This window comes from Denticeps clupeoides, chromosome 4 (genome assembly GCF_900700375.1).
Source record: "Denticeps clupeoides chromosome 4, fDenClu1.1, whole genome shotgun sequence".
Taxonomy (NCBI): Eukaryota; Metazoa; Chordata; class Actinopteri; order Clupeiformes; family Denticipitidae; genus Denticeps; species Denticeps clupeoides.
This window is the reverse complement of record NC_041710.1, coordinates 22,220,950-22,240,631: the sequence shown is the minus strand read 5'-3', so window position 1 is coordinate 22,240,631 and position 19,682 is coordinate 22,220,950. Positions and strand designations below refer to the sequence as shown.

General features: G+C 46.0%; 1 protein-coding gene across 1 annotated transcript; it reads left to right on the top strand.

Annotated features, from left to right (window-relative positions):
- Positions 1–1,808: 1,808 nt before the first annotated feature.
- pcdh10a (protocadherin 10a) lies at positions 1,809–15,076 on the top strand. The gene is given in 6 exon segments (XM_028977994.1): positions 1,809–4,154; positions 4,156–4,429; positions 5,110–5,168; positions 5,354–5,460; positions 11,593–13,026; positions 13,790–15,076. Coding segments are annotated over 5 exon segments (3,045 nt in total). The 5' UTR covers positions 1,809–1,878; the 3' UTR covers positions 11,922–13,026; positions 13,790–15,076.
- The last annotated feature ends 4,606 nt before the right edge of the window (positions 15,077–19,682 follow it).

Genomic DNA, 19,682 nt, shown 5'->3' with positions numbered 1-19,682 from the left:
AGTAGAAAGTAGAAATGCACTGGGTGGTAGTAACCTAGTGGGTAACGCACTCGCCTATGAACCAGAAGACCCAGGTTCAAATCCCACTTACTACCATTGTGCCCCTGAGCAAGACACTTAACCCTAAGTTGCTCCAGGGGGGGACTGTCCCTGTAACTACTGATTGTAAGTCACTCTGGATAAGGGCTTCGGATAAATGCTGTAAATGTAAATGTAATGGAAGCATTACTTACATTTGGTGTGGAAATATGGGTGGTAGTAGCCTAGTGGGTAACACACTTGCCTATGGACCAGAAATGCCACTTACTACCATTATGTCCCTGAACTTAACCCTGAGTGTCTCCAGGGTGGGACTGTCCCTATAACTACTGTAAGTCACTCTGGATAAGGGCGTCTGTTAAATGCTGTAAATGTAAATAAAAATATATATATATTTGCCCGGTATGCCCTGTGTGAATGAACGTGCATGCATATTTATAAGAAAAAATGATCTGAAGTGTGTGTTCGAGACGAGAGACGGCGTTGAGTAGTGCGTGGCCGTCAGTAGTGTGCGTCGTTACGCAATGATTCGGGCGTGAACGGCCGCGTCGCTGCCCCGCTTTGACCGCTAGAGGGCGTGTGAGGCATGTGATAAACGGCGCAAACCCCCGCGCCTTGCGACGCCAAGTCAGGCTGCGAGCGTGAGAAGTTGACTCGTCTCGGGACGCAGGCGGGAGAGGCGACCGCGACCGCGAACACGACTCCGTCTTCTTTCCTCTCTCTTTCTTTTTATTTTTTTTTTAACCAGGCGTCTCATTCCCGCGCGGTGGAGCGGCGGAATATAAACTGCTCATTTCGCGGGAAGAGACAGGGGGCGGCGACTGGTTTAAATGTTGAAAGTGGCCGGTAAATAACGGACGACGCGACAAAAATCTCATTATCCCACAAGAGGAGCTCCGGCGCGCGAACTTGCCAGCGGTGCGCGCGCACCGAGGGCTCCGTGCGCGGCATGGCAAAACGCGCGCGCCGCCACCGGGCCCCCAGAAACCCCCGCTGTTTATTACACGGGACCCGACAGCCACGGGCCATTTCACGTAATTACCCTTCCATCATTCGTGAACATTATATTTTTTATAATTACAATAAAATGTTTAATTACAACACAATTTATTAGTATTATTATTATCATGTTTAACGTCATACTTACATTTTATTTTTGGCTAGAGAAGTAAACCAATTAATGTTATTTTCTTTCCCTCCCAGCGAGGCGGCTGCTGCTAAAAGCGGGGTGGGGGCGGGGTCGATAATGAGGTCTGATTGACGTGGCGGCTGGCCAATCGCGCGCCTCGCCGGCGGGCGGCGGCGCATTCTATTGGCTGGCGGGAGGAGGAGCCCGTGCGCAAAACCGCGGACGGACGATCACTCGGCAGCCAGAAGTCGACCCGAGCGCAGAGCCGGATTCCCGCGCGCTCACCCGGTCACCGTCCAGCCTGAAAATAAGAATTAAAAAAAGAAACAGCATAGAAGTGGGATCATCGGGATTTTTTTTATTTTCTTTTGGTCTCTGCCTTCTTTCATTTTTTAAAAAAGTATCCCCCCCCCCCGGAAAGAGTTGCGCTCCAGCCCTCTTTTCCCCCTCCGGCGATGTTCACTCTGATCCCCAAACTCCCGGATCTCCGTGTGATGCGCTGAAAAGGCTGGCGGGGGTCGGCGAGGGGACCCGATGGCTCTGACTACAGGCTCTGAAGCGACCTCACGCTGCGGGATTGTTTCTGCGGAAAGTGCGTTTCCACGGACAGACGCGATGGGATTTTCCTAATCCGGGCGGCGCCACCAGAAGACGGAGTAAAAAAAAAAAAAAAAAAAAAAAAAAAACGAAGAGTACTTGTTGTTTTGGAGATGATTTTGATATTTCTCCTACTCTCGGTCGTTGATGGAGGGCTTTCGCAACTGCACTACTCTGTCGCGGAGGAGCAGGAGCACGGTACCCGGGTGGGGAATATCGCCGAGGACCTGGGGTTGGACATCACCAAACTTTCCTCCCGTCGCTTCCAGACGGTGCCCAGCTCCAGGACCCCGTACCTGGAGGTGGATCTGGAGACCGGGGTGCTGTACGTGAACGAGAAGATCGACCGCGAGGAGATCTGCAAGCAGACGATCCCGTGCCTCCTGCACCTTGAGGTGTTTCTGGAGAGCCCGCTGGAGCTTTTTCGGGTGGAGATCGAGGTGCTGGATATTAACGACAACCCCCCGAGCTTCCCCGAGACCGACATCACCGTGGAGATTACCGAGAGCGCCACGCCGGGCACCCGCTTCCCCGTGGAGAACGCGTTCGACCCGGACGTGGGCACCAACGCGCTCGGCACCTACGCCATCACCACCAACAACTTCTTCTACTTGGACGTGCAGGTGCAGGGCGACGGCAACAAGTTCGCCGAGCTGGTGCTGGAGCGGCAGCTGGACCGGGAGCAGCAGGCGGTGCACCGCTACGTGCTGACCGCGGTGGACGGCGGGACGCCGCAGCGCACCGGCACCGCGCTGCTGGTGGTCCGAGTCCTGGACTCCAACGACAACGCGCCCGTCTTCGACCAGTCCGTGTACAGCGTGCACCTGCGCGAGAACTCGCCGCCGGGCACGCTGGTCCTCCAGCTGAACGCCACCGACATGGACGAGGGCCAGAACGGCGAGATCGTGTACTCCCTCAGCAGCCACAACCCCCCGCGCGTCAAGGACCTGTTCAGCATCGACCCGCGCACCGGCAGGATCGAGGTGACGGGCGAGGTGGACTACGAGGAGAGCAACACGCACCAGATCTACGTCCAGGCGAAGGACCTGGGTCCCAACGCGGTGCCGGCGCACTGCAAGGTCCTGGTCAAGCTCGTGGACGCGAACGACAACAGCCCCGAAATCAGCTTCAGCACCGTCACCGAGTCGGTGAGCGAGCAGGCGGCGCCGGGCACCGTCATCGCCCTGCTGAGCGTGACGGACCGCGACTCCGGCGACAACGGGCAGGTCGGCTGCGAGCTGCTCGGCGACGTGCCCTTCAAGCTCAAGCCCTCCTTCAAGAACTACTACACCATCGTGACGGACGGGCCGCTGGACCGGGAGGGCGCGGACGCGTACACCCTCACCGTGGTGGCCAAGGACAGAGGGCTGCCGTCCCTGGCCTCCAGCAAGTCCATCAAGGTGCACGTCTCGGACGAGAACGACAACGCGCCCAGGTTCACGCAGCCCGTCTACGACGTGTACGTGACGGAGAACAACGTGCCGGGCGCGTACATCTACGCCGTCAGCGCGCTGGACCCGGACGTGGGGCAGAACGCGCACGTTAACTACTCCATATTGGAGTGCGACATCCAGGGCATGTCGGTGAAAACTTTTGTGTCGATCAACGACGAGAACGGCTACGTGTACGCCGTGCGCTCGTTCGACTACGAACAGATCAAAGACTTCAGCTTCATGGTCCAGGCAAGGGATTATGGGAGCCCCGCGCTGGTGTCCAACGCCACGGTGAACGTCATCGTCGTGGACCAGAACGACAACGCGCCCTCCATCGTCGCGCCCCCGGCCAGGAACGGCACCGCCAAGGAGCACCTGCCCCGCTCCGCGGAGCCCGGATACCTGGTGACCCGCGTGGTGGCCACGGACGCGGACGACGGCGAGAACGCGCGCCTCTCCTACAGCATCCTGCGCGGCAACGAGCAGGGCATGTTCCGCATGGACTGGAGGACCGGCGAGCTGCGCACCGCCCGCAGGGTCTCCAGCAAGAGGGACTCGGCGCACCCCACGGACCTGCTGATCGAGGTGCGCGACCACGGCCAGCCGCCCCTGTCGTCCACGGCCACCGTGTCCGTGCTGCTGGTGGACAGCGTGGCGGCCGAGGGCCCCGGCGGGGACCGCGGCTCCTCCAAGTCCAAAGAGGGCTCCCTGGACCTCACCCTCATCCTCATCATCGCGCTGGGCTCCGTCTCCTTCGTCTTCCTGCTGGCCATGATCGTGCTGGCCGTGCGCTGCCAGAAGGACAAGAAGCTCAGCATCTACACGTGCCTGGCGGGGGACTGCTGCGCGGGGGGCGTCGGGGCGGGGTGCGCGCGCTGCTGCGGCCGCCAGGCGCGCGGCCGCAAGAAGAAGCTGAGCAAGTCGGACATCATGCTGGTGCAGAGCGCCAACGTGGCCGCCGGCGGCGGGGGGGGGCGGCGGCGGCGGCGGCTGCGGGCCGCAGGTGCCCGTGGAGGAGTCGGGCGGCTTCGGCTCGCACCACCAGAACCAGAACTACTGCTACCAGGTGTGTCTGACCCCCGAGTCCGCCAAGACGGACCTCATGTTCCTGAAGCCCTGCAGCCCGTCCCGGAGCACCGACGCCGAGCACAACCCGTGCGGGGCCCTCGTGACCGGATATACCGACCAGCAGCCGGACATCATATCCAACGGCAGCATTTTGTCCAGCGAGGTGAGTGCGGGTGGTCTGCGTGGGGAGAGCCACGACGCCCTCCCCCCTCCCCAAGGAGTCTCCAAAGTCACAGCACGTTCGGACGCGCGGGAAATCTGATTAACCTTTAGAGGAGATGCCACATGAATTCGACGCCACTGTAACGTTAAACATGCCGAGCACGGCCCTGCAGTCCCGCACCCGAACAAAGGGGGGTCTATGGCAGCCCACCCCACCCCACCCCACCCCACCCATCTCCGTGTCCTTCCCCAGAGCGCCCAAAAGGCGACTCCGCACCAACTTTACGCACGGTCGATAAGATGAGGTCCACGGGCACCGTGTCAGTTAAAAGTACACTTTTATCACGCAGGGTCAGATAAATAAACCGACCGTATTCAGAGCCGATAAAATAGATGTGACGTGACGTGAAATGCGCACGAGAAGACTTGCCGTCACCGTTCACGCACAGTTCTACAGGAGGACGGAAAGCACGTGACCGAAAACCGTACTAGGGTTGCACCGGGGTATCGAAATGTGACCCGAATGCCGGAAACGGGTACTTTTCGGACCATCGGGGAAGCGGAATCGACTAGACCGACTTTTTTATTTTTGAAAAATTAAGTTTTTAATTGTCTGGGTAAAATCTCAGTCTTGCTCATTGTCGCGTAATTGCCATAATGGTGTCACGTTTCCTTTTGCAGACCAAGCACCAGAGAGCGGAGCTCAGTTACCTGGTGGACAGACCCCGCCGGGTTAACAGGTGAGCGCGGAGTGTCGCCATATTGCGACACACCTTGCCAGCCCGTATGTGTTTTATGGCGCAGGGTCAACCAGGGATCGTTTCTTACCAAAAAAGGGGAAAAAAATCACGTTCGCATTATATAACATGTAGAATGTATAATCATAAGATTTCGCTTTTTCTTTTTAATTTATTGTGCACCTCAGCTCGGCGTTTCAGGAAGCGGACATCGTGAGCTCCAAAGACAGCGGACACGGCGACAGCGAACAGGGAGACAGCGACCACGACGCCACCAACCGGGGGCATTCGGCCGGTAAGAAACCCTTTATTTCACCGCCCGGGATCAGGGTGGATTAGGCTGGACGTGGTGCTGAACGGACAGCGACGCGCCGCGCAGCGCAGCCCGGGCTGCAGCCATCCGGCCACCCGTCTGTTCAGGGGAAAGATCTCATTACCAGGTCACAACCCAGAGGGGATTTCTTCTAAACTAGGACTAAACACTAGGACTGTGTACTTTCAACACAATCAGGGTTTCTTTGGCCAGTCCATAAATCATGGCCTGTGATGCACCGGACCACCACTTAGGGCTGATTTATGCTCCATTTAAGTACAACAATAAGGGTGTTTCAACCTGCATCATCCACAGACTTCTTCACATCATTTACAATGTTGGCAATGCTAAACAATTGAAGGCAGGTCAGAGTCGAACCTTGTTCTCATTGAAATGTTTTGCCATTTTCATGAAATGCGCCTTTAGCATGACCCCACCCCTAATGCTTTTTCATAATTATTACACCTGCGAATACATGAGACAGTCTAGTAAAAACTGTCTGATAATGCATTTTTACTCTTAATTGTTAATGGCCAAATTGTATTTGGTTATGCTAGTCAGTAATGCATTTTATCCAAACAAATTAATTACCATTATGTTGCAAACCAAAAAGAATGAGGTTTGTTGTCGGGTAGACAACTGAACTGAATTCTGAACTTAATTCTGGATATGACTGTACTGTTCCCATAAAACTGCTAGATGCATCCATTTTTCATCTTCATTTGCAATTGACACTCGAGGAAGGGGCGTGGCTTCAGCATCTTCAGCTGTAATCTGCTTGTAACCCAGATTTATAGAGTTAGGGACATAAGTATGCTAGCGATGTCCATAGATAGATAGATAGACAATCCAAGTTCAAATACCAGTATGGTTAACAATTAGATTTTAACACTGACCTTTACCTCCAATGAATTTTGACATTCAGCTCTCATTTGGCAAACGTCTAGATGCTGGACTGCCAAATATCATATTTGCTGTGCACTGAACTGCATACAAATGCAGCTCCGTGCTGCTCGAGTTAAAGAAGGGAGCGCTGGCAGATTTCTGTGTGGGCCGCTAACAGCTGCAGCGGTTGGCTCAGTCAGAGCTGTAGGATCTGTAGGTGTGTCTTTCATGTTGTCATGTTTGAGCAGCAAAACAGAGGGATGAGGCAAGAGGGAGGGGGCGCAAGAGCACAGCACAGTCACATAGGGTGAGGATGGAGCGTAAGGTGCGCTGAGGGGGTCCGGACGTGGGCTTTGTGCGTGCCTGCGCTCGTTTGGCCGGCCGGACAATTATGAGGCTTAGGTTGCCGCGCAGTCTCCTCCTTACACACTCACCCATCTCAGTGAGTCCGTTTCAAATAAGGGAACGGTTTTATGGCAGATCTTTGAGTTGGGAGGGTGGGTGCTGCATGCATATGAAGACCTGCGCGCAATTTAAGGCCGGTTGGGACAGAGAGAGGGCTACACGTCTCTCGACGCACAAGCCGAACTTTCTGCACATACACAATTTTGTGTGTTTTTCTCCTCCTGTTTATGCTTTTGCAAAGACCCGGTGTCAAAAATGTGTCAGTGGAGTTAGGGTTATGGTTCAGAAAAGTGGAAAAAAAAATCTCTTTTGTGACTATTTTGACATATTTTTCTAACCCAGTGTGGTGCACATAACAAAATAGAAAAAAAAAAACATTCCCCTCCAGCACACACACACACACACACACACACACACACACACACACACACACACACACACACACACACACACACACTTCATGCCAGCAGAAAGAGAGGAGTTTACTGGAACAAAACAGAAATGTGCATGTTGGGGAGCATTTAAACACTGCTATGCACCATTGTGGGCTTTTCACAACACATAAAAGCGGAGGATTACGCTCGGACCGATTGATTATGTAGTTGCTGTTATTTTACCAAATGTTGCTGCAAAAATAATTTCAGCATAATGTCATAAAGCAGCAGTTTCTCCGTTCACATCAATAGGCATCAATCTTATTTGAGGCAAATTGTGGATTGTGGAGGAGTCAAAACCAATAAAAAAAAACTAAAAAATTTCACTTTAGCCAGGAAGAAGTGTGTGTCGTGGGCAGGGGTGCTACCTCTATTAAATGATCATTATCTCTGCATTTGTTTGCAGTGACAGAGAAGTGTGACAAATGACACAATTAGATTGGGTGCATTACTTGACAATTATTTACTAATTAGCAGCGGATGGCGATGGCGTTTATCAAATCGGCCCTGTCATTGTGATTTGATGCTATCTCTTTACGACCAGGCTTGAGTCTAGGTAAAGAGCGTCGGTGTGTTAGAAAATGGAGCTTGATTATTGAGGTGCCGTAAGAGGTAGCCAATGGAGAGCGTGTGTTCACGAGAAATAAACAGGCGAAAAGATAAAATGTCTGCTAACTAGTTGTCTGTATCTTGGAGAAGAGAACTCAACTGCCCCGCCTGCCCTTTGTGTTTTGAGTGTCATTATTTTATGACTTACTTCTGGCCATTGGTGGACATCACAAGCAATCTCAGTTATCTTGGCACCAGGCGTGCCGATAGAGTGGCCTGCTTCTGTTCAAGCATTCTGATTGGCAAACTAGAAAATCAGACTTTTGCTCCCCACACGACACGTCTTGTGCAGCACTGTGAAAATATTCCCTTGTGTCTGTACCCTCATCCTGCTCTGTTGTTTTTGTGTTGCCTGCTTGGACTCTACCTCCCCCTCAGTATCTACAGTTCACTCATCTGAACAGGTTCTTTCTAATTTGCCGTTGAAGCATGGACTCACCGTAATAAAATTAATTTTATGTGTCAAAAAGATTCAATTACTTGAACCGCGTCCAGTCTCGCTCATTAATGATCGTACTTCTCAAGATATATGTTTGAAACAAGATCAATGAAAAAAGGTTTAATGCTGCATATTAATTTTGTGATAAGAGAGTGCATGCCTATAATTACACTGCATGTAATCTCTGATCTTTATTGAATTTCTGACCTCAATATAAAGCGTAGTATCACAAGTTGTGCAAGGATGTGTTCCTAGATGAATTTCTGATTTTAGTACTGTAATCTAGTTAGAAATCTATACCAGCAATAAGACAGGCAGCCTATTAAAGCATGTACTTACCTTCCATAGCAGTCACAGTAAGTTATAGCAACAAATAATGGCGAGCCAAAATGGCATCCGGATATGTGAATTTTTTGGTTTAATTAAGTGTCCTGGGTTGATTATACCGAAATGAGCAGCAAACAAACCTGAAGTCTCTGAAAAACATTGCAAATTTATGCAGTAGGTATTACAGTTACAGCTGTCCACTTTTGTGTTTGGTAATCATTCGACTCAAGACAGATCTTTCCCCTTTAGTCCAGGTGGCGAGTTTACATTCAGGCCGTACATGGGTCCCGTGAGCTGCGTGCACGCCTTAGCCACGGTCTGTTCACTCAATGAAAATGCAAATCGCTGAGATGCATGCGGCAGCCACTCTGACCAGTTATCTTCAGGATGTGTTGAGCACGCTTATAGATCTTCCCGATAGGTCATCCTTGCTAGAAATCCTGCAAAGGTCATATAAAAAAAGAACGCTGCATTTAGGTGAAATTAACAACAGGAATCCTTGTTCTCAGTCTATGCGTAGTTCCTCTCATCAGAAGCATCACACAGAGGGCATATGAAAAGTGCTTCAGGCCCACCACTGGTTTTAGCGGTGCCCAGCTGTCATATTATTTTGCACGACTGGTGGTCCCACTCTGCATTCGAAATTAGAGCACAGTGTAGGAATGAGTAGCGCCGTGGATTCACAAAAAAAATCCTGGATTTTATTCATCTACGTCAAGATTTGAAAATGAAAGGTTTTGTAAAATATGAGTGTTTCTTCCAGTTATTAATACAATGAATTTATTACAGGATTAAATTAACATATTGTTATTTTAGCTCTACTTTATTTACTGAACCACAGAACCTTTTTGTTTTGCTGTGTGAATTTCTCTCTGTGTGAGTTATTGCACTTATAAGTTAATACAAGTTAAAAAAAATAAAACCGAAAGCAAATTTAAAAAGACTCTTCTTTTAACCTTCTGCTATATTGATTTTCCCATAGTTCTAACTTATTACTCTCATTAATATGTAAAACAGTTTGTGGGAATTTTTCTATATATTTTTCTATATACAGGAGAGACACAGGTTCACAGACATGATCTCACTTCAAACGCAGTAAGAATGAAGAGAGCTTAATTATAAGAGTCCCCTCCATTCGACCTCCTACTTTTGGTTCCTCGAAGCTGGAGTCTAGTGCTGAGGATCTGTGCTGTGTTGCAGACACTTACGTTTCCTCACGCCGGCGCTCAGACACGCAATAGCTGTGAACTGATTCGTTTTTTTTTTGCCTTCGTCCTCCAGCGAGAGGAGAGAATGCAGTGTGTGCTGGCGTTCTTTTCATCTGCACCACTCTCCTCCTCCAACCTTCTCTCCTTATGTCTGTTGGTCTGTGCCTTTCTCCAGTTTCCATCTCTGTTAAGCAGGCAACACACACAGACACACACACCCATACACAGGACCCGGGTTTGCAGTTGAGCAGAATTATCTAAACTGGGGCCTTTGATCTCATTCTGTAAAATCTGCTGCCATTAGGAATTCCAGATTATAGAAGGTCTGTACATTTCGCTCTCTCGCTCTCTTTCTTTCTATCACACACACACACACACAGCCAGACTCACGCTTTCATTGCTCTTTTCGTAGCCTCTCAGACACTCTGTCTGTCTGTCCGTCTCTCGCTCGCTGCCACTTCCCTCCATCCTCTTCAGCTTTGATCACGGCTCCTCTGTAGCCTCCAACGCTGTCCCACTGTCTCCTAAAGTAAACCCATTTCTGTCTGCTGGGAGTGTCACCGCTCAAGGGCCTTTGTTATAGCTCCACGTGTTGCCATTGTGTGTGTTTTTGTCTGTGCATTAGCATGTACTCGCTCATGAATTTCCACTTGTCTTATTTCCTTGGCAAAAGGCAGTAATTAACTCCAACAGCGCAGCTAAAAGTCGCCCACTCTGCTGCCTGTTTAGAAGCAGGTTTCCTCTTTGATATTCCCTTTCTTGCATCATTCGTCTCTTGCCCTGCCTTCATATATGCTTCCGTCTGTTGTCCTGTGTTGCATTTTCATGCGGGTGGTGTCGGCAGTTTTATTTGTGCTCCCTGTGCTGTAAAAGACAGTGAGAGCTGCCTCGAAGTGGCACAGTACATATGCTCTGTGTGAAAATACGTCCTGATTCCCCTAAAGCATACGGAGGGGAAACAGAGTTCATGCATTTATTTCCTCTTTAGTCTTTTTTCCCCCCTTTTTGCATTCAAAGAGCTTCGGAGCTGCTCTTAGAAAGGCTGATGTGACTAATGCACAGCTTCATGATAGCAACTGTCACCTAATCATTTCAGACTGTAGGATGAGTTCATATGTACATATAGATGTCCAGTTTATACATAGATAAATTGTGATGGGTGAGTGCTGCAATGTTAAGTACGTTTGTAAAAAAATATGGAAATTAAATTAAATTCTTATTGCCTGACTTATGTATAGAAACTGCAACAGAGTGAATAAAGAGATTGTATTCGTAGTTGGGGGTCCTAGTGAACCAGAATTGATCACTTCTTCGATTGTAACATGGAAGCATGTTGTAAGTCGCTCTGGATAAGGGGATAAATGCCTTAAATGTAAATGTTTATTTAAGATTGTATGGTGAGGTTGAAATTTGGTAAGATGTAAATGTACCACTAGATAAAATTATTCAAGAACATATTAGGCTGTCTTTTTTGCACAATCTGAATATTGAAATGAAACGATACCGAACACAGATGGCACTTTACCCATTGTCTCACTTTACCACAGTTCACCTTACATAACCCAGGAAACCTGTAAATTCAGGAGACTAGCTCAGCAAAGTACTTGCTACATCATGATATGTGTGTCCATGAGCCTTTTTTTTTGTATTGAGATTTAAACTGGTATGTGCTAATGGAACATCTTAAATGTCTCTTTATATATTAACCAGTTCAACTCAAAACCATTTAAAAAATCAGACGTGTTTCCTGAAAGCTAAAGTCAGAAATCATCATCTTAATTCTTTTTCCCTTCTGTTTATCGTCCAGGCGTAGACCTCTTCTCCAACTGTACGGAGGAGTGTAAAGCCCTGGGCCACTCCGACCGTTGCTGGATGCCCTCGTTTGTGCCCTCAGACGGCCGGCAGGCGGCCGACTACCGTAGCAACCTACACGTTCCCGGCATGGACGCAGTGCCTGATGCTGAGGTAGTGCTTGAAAGCCAAGAGCAAACTGGGGATAGATCATTCTCCACCTTTGGCAAAGAGAAGTCACATCACGGCACAATAGAAAGGAGAGAGTTAGACGTTCTCTTGCCTAGTGCTCGAGCGCCTTACAAAGCCAACTATTTGTGTGAGTATGCACTACAGGCCATCTAGACTTTACTCTTCCAAAATTCTTCCATATATATATATATTTGTACATAAATATGTTGACCTCTGATGTTGACCTTCCTAACCCTCTCCTTCACTCTTTTACCCAAATTCCAATAAAGCAAAGTGTTTTTTTTTTGTCTAAATTAATGTTGTGTCCAACCTTCTTGTCTGGAATCAGCCCCAAAGTTTCCTGATTTTAAACCCTACTAAAACCTTCCTGAGTCACATTCCACTTCTTCGAATGGGGATCAAATGGGAGGCAAGATAAGACTTTAGCCCCAATGCTGCTGTGACTTTTCATTGAATCCAGAATGTGTTGTGATTGTTATCGCTGCATTATCTAATTAGCTGGCCAGTAAGTAAGTGGGACATTTGGAAGGGTGTTTTTTCTGAAACGAGAGTACACACAAGTACACAAATCTTTCAGCAAAGCTGCAATTATGCTAGCAATGGCATAATTACTGGGACTGAGCTTTTCAAATGTGGCAGAGTGATGATGCAAGCTGTGCATTCAAAAGTCAACTTTAAACCAAATATGTCTTCTGCGTTGCCCTAGACTGTGCCGTAGATTTTAGTGCTAGTAATTCATATACTTATTCATACTGTACCGTTACTTTAAAAAGATGGAAATGTAATAGTGTTTGTTGGCCACTCTGATTAACTTAATGGATCAGCAATAAAGGGGTAAATTCTGCCAAGCTGTTAATCAGAAGAATTACATCGAGTGTAACACTTGATTGGATTTGTTAAATGCTAATATGAGGCAGCAATTCTGTTAGGTATTAGCAGGGAATGGCAAGTAGGAATGTGCCAGAACTACAAAAAAAGGGACTTGATTTGGAATTGAACAATGTAATTTGTGCGTGTTAATTAATCATTAAAACTCAATCATCTTCCTATATAAATAAATACATAAATACATGTATATATAATGAATGTGTATGTGAACATCTAAATGCAAACATACATATACAGCTTAAATAATGATTTATTTTAATGAATTGAAATATCGAATCTAAATATTCATTCAAAATTTTTTGCCCTCAGAGGGGAAATTGACAAAAGTAGTGTTTTTACCGCAAGGAGGATGGCGGCTTGAGGACGAGAGGTATTTATCTGCATATGAAGCATCTTTTACGTCTAGCTACACCACAGTTTTTCTCCATTGCATTTTTTTGTTGTTGCAAACCCATCATGACACACTTCATTAAAGCAACACAATCGCTTCACAGTCAAAATAAAGATTCAAGGTGACTTCGGTTTACACCATAAATATTTATTATTTTTGATCAAATTTTATGTTCTTCAAAAGGAAACGATCAGAAGCCACCTTCTTGAACACTCCTGGCCAGATAGATATCCCCACTTTTTAAACTAATAATGAGCTCTGCTTGCACCCTGGTAGGGATTTCTGAGGCTTGATAAACACAAATGATGAGCAAAAACAACCATCTGTCCCATTTACATACTTCTGAAAGGCTTCCATTGACAGGAGCGTAGTGCAGATGCCAGTTGCTCTCACCTCAAATCTTCTATGTCTTCAGAGAATCAGCATGATTGTGGGAGAATTATATGGGGATTCTGGGTAATAATCGCATGCATCGATTGGCAGTGAATATGAAGTGTTGATGCATGGCTGGTGTTCCCGGAAAGGCCGACGTTGAATGCCATCAATGCCTTGCCTGCCACGCGTCTGTGTGTTTGTCTAGCCCCCCATCGCCATTGTCATGCTGTGGAATCGTAACTGCATGCAGTTTTATCTAAAACATAGTTTCCATCTCCGCCATTCATGTTAATGGCTGCAAATACAGTAACATGTGCTTCAAAATGTTACAAAAGTGCTTTTATCTTTTCTTCTTGTACTTATGCAGCACGGAAAAGGATTTTCTAGCTCCTTTCGAGTGGATGTACCTGAGACAGCGTGAATTTGCACAAAATGCGCCGTCGAGACAAAGAGCATCAACTTTTCCACACCATAATCTTGGCCAGCCAGCTGTCGCTTGGCCCCTCACGGACCTCCCAGCCTTGGCCCGTGAGCGGGCACTGGGACTCTGAGAGCACTAATGCCCTGGCTCAACACTGAGGCCTAGAAACTGTTCTCAGCAGGCCTGAGAAACGCAATTCAAATCCACCTTTGAAAGGAGGAGAGACAGAAGCAGAACGTGCAAACGGCGGCGCAAACCAAGGACGGAAATGTACTTCTCAAAACAAACAAATGAATTAATGTCTGAATTGACAAATGGAGTGTGAGAGATGCTCGTTGGCATGGGGCGTGCCTGTTTACAGCACTCTGTCAATATTTCAGTGTACCTGAGCCCTTTACCTGTTTTCACAGAACCAACAGAGTCGACTCCAAAGGTGCCACCAATGAAAAAAAATACAAAAAACACAAAGCCGCCACCGATGAAACAATGTGCATTAATGATAACAATATCTCTGTTTTAGACTTGACTGTTTTCTATCTATTTTTTTTTTGTGTGTGGTCAAGTGTTTTTCTGAATTGACTCTCAACCAAGGTGGGAAAAACTTGGTGGTACGACAAATCTCCCGTGAAATAGGCCCAACAACTCAAGTGGTCTGAGACATTTTGTGGTTTATATCATGTGTGCAAAGTGTTTACTGTACTCTTTTAAAAGCTTCTACATGACTATAAATATATCGATATATAAATATCTATATAATATACTTTTTTGGAAACTGTGTTACCATCAATTAGTTTCTTATCCACCATATTGTCATACATGATACCAAGCGCTACAGAAAAAAAAGACTTGTGTTAAAATCTAGGCCTCTGTTTTCATGCTCAAAAAGATTTATTTAATATATTTTAAATTTTTTCTGTTTACACATCTGGATGTTTGAAAATAATGTCCACAGATGAGGAGTCAGTCATCTAGATCCAGCGTCATGGTAACTTTCTGTGTTATTGTACAAAATAATTGGCAAATATTATAATGGAACTAAATATCAAAGGTATTCATGTTGTACATTTAAACATGCATACACACACATACACACACACACACGCACACACACAGACATGAAGTCAGATTTGCATACACTTTCACACAGACACAGAAACACAGGTGCTTAATAAAAAGTGACATGCATATTTTTATGTGTACCTCTCTTTCAATATTAAATTTGCTTTTAGTAAATGATGCTAATCATGTATTTAATCAATACACACTTTGCAAATTACAAGACATAATTCACTCTTATAATAATTGGAACATTTATGAGTCAAGTTAAGCATTAATGCTCATGTTGCTTTCTAGCCACTCCTTGATTGCCTTCATTGCTTTGCATAGTGTGATGAATGTCAATGTAAATATTGTTTGTAATTAGTCGTGTTCAAGTTAATGAAAATCAGGAAGGCTTTTTATAAAGAATTTATCTGGTTACATTTCAAGGGCACTATTTTTCAACCTGCTGTTAAGTGCAGTGCTATTTGCTAAGCGTTGCGTTTGCTACATAAATAGATACAATAGGAAAGAACCACTTGGTAGTCACATGTATCTCTAAGAAGAGAAATTCGCTACCCTTTTTGTTGGTGTGTAATAGGTTATGGTCACCCAGAACCTGATCTTAATTGTTGATTTTATAGACAGAATTTAAAATCGGAAGAGTAAAATGGGAAAAGCACGCTACTTACATAAGCAAACAAACCCCGGGATTAGCATGCTGCTCTTAGTGTCTAAATGTCTAAAACTCTTGTTATTTTACTATTCTATGTTTAGGGCTGTCGGTAATAGTTACATTACATCCAGACTACCCACCCGACATCAGGAAGGTAGTTATTTGTAGTTACTGAACATGTGCCTCCTGCTCAATATACTGTTAGACCGTGCCCTTGTTTTTTATTCAGAAACCAAGTCCATAGCCTTCAGAAATGAACGTATTGCCGAGGTGAATGAAACATGGTTGTTCTCATTTGCAATGCAACTGCACATGCTGAATGCTGGAGAGGACGTGTTAAAACATGAGATCTCAGTAAGGTGACTGATACTGTGTCCGTCTGACTAGTGTTTACTCTGCATTGGGTAAAGCACCCTATGCTGGTACTTATGTTTTTCCCTTTACACTCAATTTCACCTCCTAACACGGTCTATTAAAATATATGAGTTTGATTTATAATTGGATTCATTTGGTATAAAAACTGTTCCAGGAATGGCAGGCAGTGATAAATTCCTCCATGTCCTGAGGATAAATCAGTCATTTTGCCCTCATCATGCATTATGAAGGTAGGGTTTATATAAAATGGCGACGCATCGGGGTGAAAAGGCCTCTAACCTGTTCCCCGTGCCCGAAAAACAATCTGCTCGATGGCGACGCACGACAGCGCCGCAGGGAGGCGGCTGAGCACAAGCTGCAGGCGTTGATGGGCTGCTCTGTCTCAGCCACAGGGAACGTATGATGTGCAGCTAAATATATATATAATAAAAAAACAAACAACAACAGCAATCTGCTGAGCAGCGGCATAGACAATTTGAAGTCATCAGACAAGCTGTCGGTTTCTCGGGAGGTCTGAGGCCAACTGATACAAGCAGCGGATGTCAGGGAACAGACAAAACCACTTTTACGTCACCTTACATATATACATGTGCTATGTGTGAGGCTTGTTTGCTGGTGGAAGGTTGGCTTGGTAGGTGTCTGTATCTAGAAGAAGATGATTAGGCCCCGTGGCTAGGGCTATGCTTACCTCTTTGGAAGTAGTGACCCATGTTTCCATTGCACTGCAATCAAAAGTAAACCATATAAATGAACGTATACATGATGGCTAGTGTCTGCTGTAAATCAATCACAGGTGACTGAGGACCTTTAAACTTTTTCCCGTGATGAAGCGTTTCTGTCCTGATGGGACAGTTTGTTTGTCTCTCTATCGATGCATCAAACTATCCATCACAGACACTTTTCCCTGGTCAGCAGACAAACTGGCCTAAGCCACATTCCCTCTCCCCAGGAATCAGCCAGTCGACTCAGCCTGACTGACATCCCGGTGATGATAATTCCAAAAAAACAAAAGCCAGTTTTGTGGAAAGTTTTTTTTTTTTTTTAAGAATAAGCTGTTTTCTGCTTTTCGTCTGCTGTTTGTCACACTGTCACGAGTCGGCCAGGGTATCTATGGTTTAAACACAGTGAATCCAGCATGATAAACACAGACTCTCTCCCCCCATTCTCTCTATCTCTGTTTCTCCCTCATGCCTCTTTCTCTCTGGCTCAGAAGCCTCTTTTTTTCACCCCTCTGCCTTATCTTTCTTTTTCAACTCTACCCCTTTTTCTTTCGCTAGACGTTCCCTTGCTCTTCCCCACTCTCTCTCTCAAACACCATATCTGCTCAAATGTACAGCGAGTGAGTGAGAGAGCTGGAGTAAGCGAGCGAGGGAGGAAGAGATTACAGCGAGGAGGGGTCCATATGGAGAAGTAATTAGACTCCTTCAAGTTGACACAAAGGCCTTAAACGCTTGCCTGACTGAAATATTTTGGACGTGTCCTCCCAGTTCTAGAAGCAACTCAGAGACCAGTGTGCTGAGCAGCTATTAGCCACAGGAATTCTATACAGTTGCTCAGTAAATTAGAACAAAAGTAGAAACCCCTTAACATTCCCTTCATTTTTTTGTGCTTTAAAATAAAATGTATTATTATTATCTTTTTTTGTTATTATAATAAAATTAGTATTGATGGTAGTAGCCTGATATGAATTTAATTTTTAAATTCCTTTTAAAATTCATAGAAACTATAGTCAATATTCCTCCAAGACCAAAACAAAATGTATAAATCTACTAAATCATAACCACTAGTTTAACTGGAGACTAATTCAAGGACAGCTTAACCTTATGTTTCCACTGGACCACAGAACTACACCTCTGGAGAATGTCTGGGTCTTATGAGCTTCCGAACCAATTACTGCATGCGTGTAACCCCAACTTTGAACCCTTCACCCAGTGGCATTTCTAACACCCGACACCACCCTCATTTCCATTCTCTCCAGACGTCCCAGCCAAAGCAAGACAGATGTTTAGCCTTTTGTGTCCTTCACCAGTCAGATCTTCTAAATTGTGTTTAGAAGGAGACTTTTGCTGTTAGTTTTTTTTTGTGTCAGTTTGCCTACTTAAATATTGCATGTAACAAACTAACAAGTCACTTTTTAATAGAGGCACCAAATTATCAAAAGTAGCCTTCTCCAAATGTCAGTTATAAATGCTCTAAACACACAATGTGTGTGGACTAACAATTAAATTATCAGTGTAAGGGCTTCAGATCAGCAGCTTTGCATGCTTCTTTTGGTACTATGACCTAAGCCAGAAATATCTACCACATTGCATTTAGTTGGAGGCATGGACTTGTGAACTTACTTATTAGCTGGCAAAAGCCCAAAAAAATAAAGTGCGATATATTTTTTGGGCTTTTGCCAGCTAATAAGTAAGTTCACGAGTCCATGCCTCCAACTAAATTTAATGTATATGTATATATATTAACAGCCTTGTCAGAGCACGTTGATAGAAGCTAGTGAAAGGGTCTCATATGTGACTGGCATTATTGTTCAACTATGGATACTCAAGGTAACCGTTTTCTCCCAAAAACAACGATCTCCCATCTCAATTCACCTCCCATGTGTGAATGGCCCTATAGCACGGAGGAAGGTGGTAACACACAGCGACAGAACTGGGTCTATGACTAACACTGTGCACAGACACATGCACGCACACACACACACACACACACACAGATGTGTAAAGGACACTGCTGGGGCAGCTCACAATGCACAGTGGAGTTCAAACATTTTGAAATCATGTTGGCAGACATGATGCTGAGTAACAACTAAGAATGTGTATTAGTGAATGGAGTCTGTCGGACCTCAAGCTGTAAATTTTACCTTCCAGTCCAATGCTACGCTGGTGGAATTCATACATGAAAACCCAGTTGATGTTGGTTCTGTAAGATATTTAGAATTCTGTCAAGATTTAACAAATGCAATGATGAAACGAAGAAAAACCGCTGTCCGTGAAAATAAAAATGACGTATGGCCTAATGTCAGAAAGAGAATAAGAGGAGAGACAGGTTGAAAATATTAAGCAATCTTCATAAAGAGCAGCACCTGGTCCACCACCCCCTTGTGCTCATGCACACACACACACACACACACCTCTGTCTGATCAAACGATGGCTTCGGCGGTTTGGGCTGTCAAGCACAGGAGTGGCAGTCTAGACGTCATCTTCATGCCTGAAGAAACACACTGAGGATTCTCAGAGACCCTTGAGAGCCTCCCGTTCCCATACCCCTCACACACTAGATATTGTGGGCACACATACACACTCACACACGCACACACACACACACACACACACACACACACACACACACACACACACACACACACACACACACACATTAAATGAAAGACAGACAGACAGATGCAGATACACAGGCATACAGAGAGAGAAACATGCTAAAAAGGAGGAACACCCAACACTCAGGCCTGCTGCATTGCCAAATCAGCAGGTGCCCAAAGGCTTACATGCAGACTTTATAAGTTCTTGGTGAGGACTTACTGAATTCCCCGGTTTCCGCTCACTTTCTCTTAGGAAATGAACAGGAATTCATTTGGAGGAGTAAGTCTTAAATTATGTGAGCAAACCGAGCACCGTTATTGCCTCATTATTCAAAGTTATGCTGCCTTGCAACAACCTATTCCAACACACACACACACACACACACACAAAAAGTTTCATTGCGAAGCAAGCGCTGAGCCGGTGGTGAAA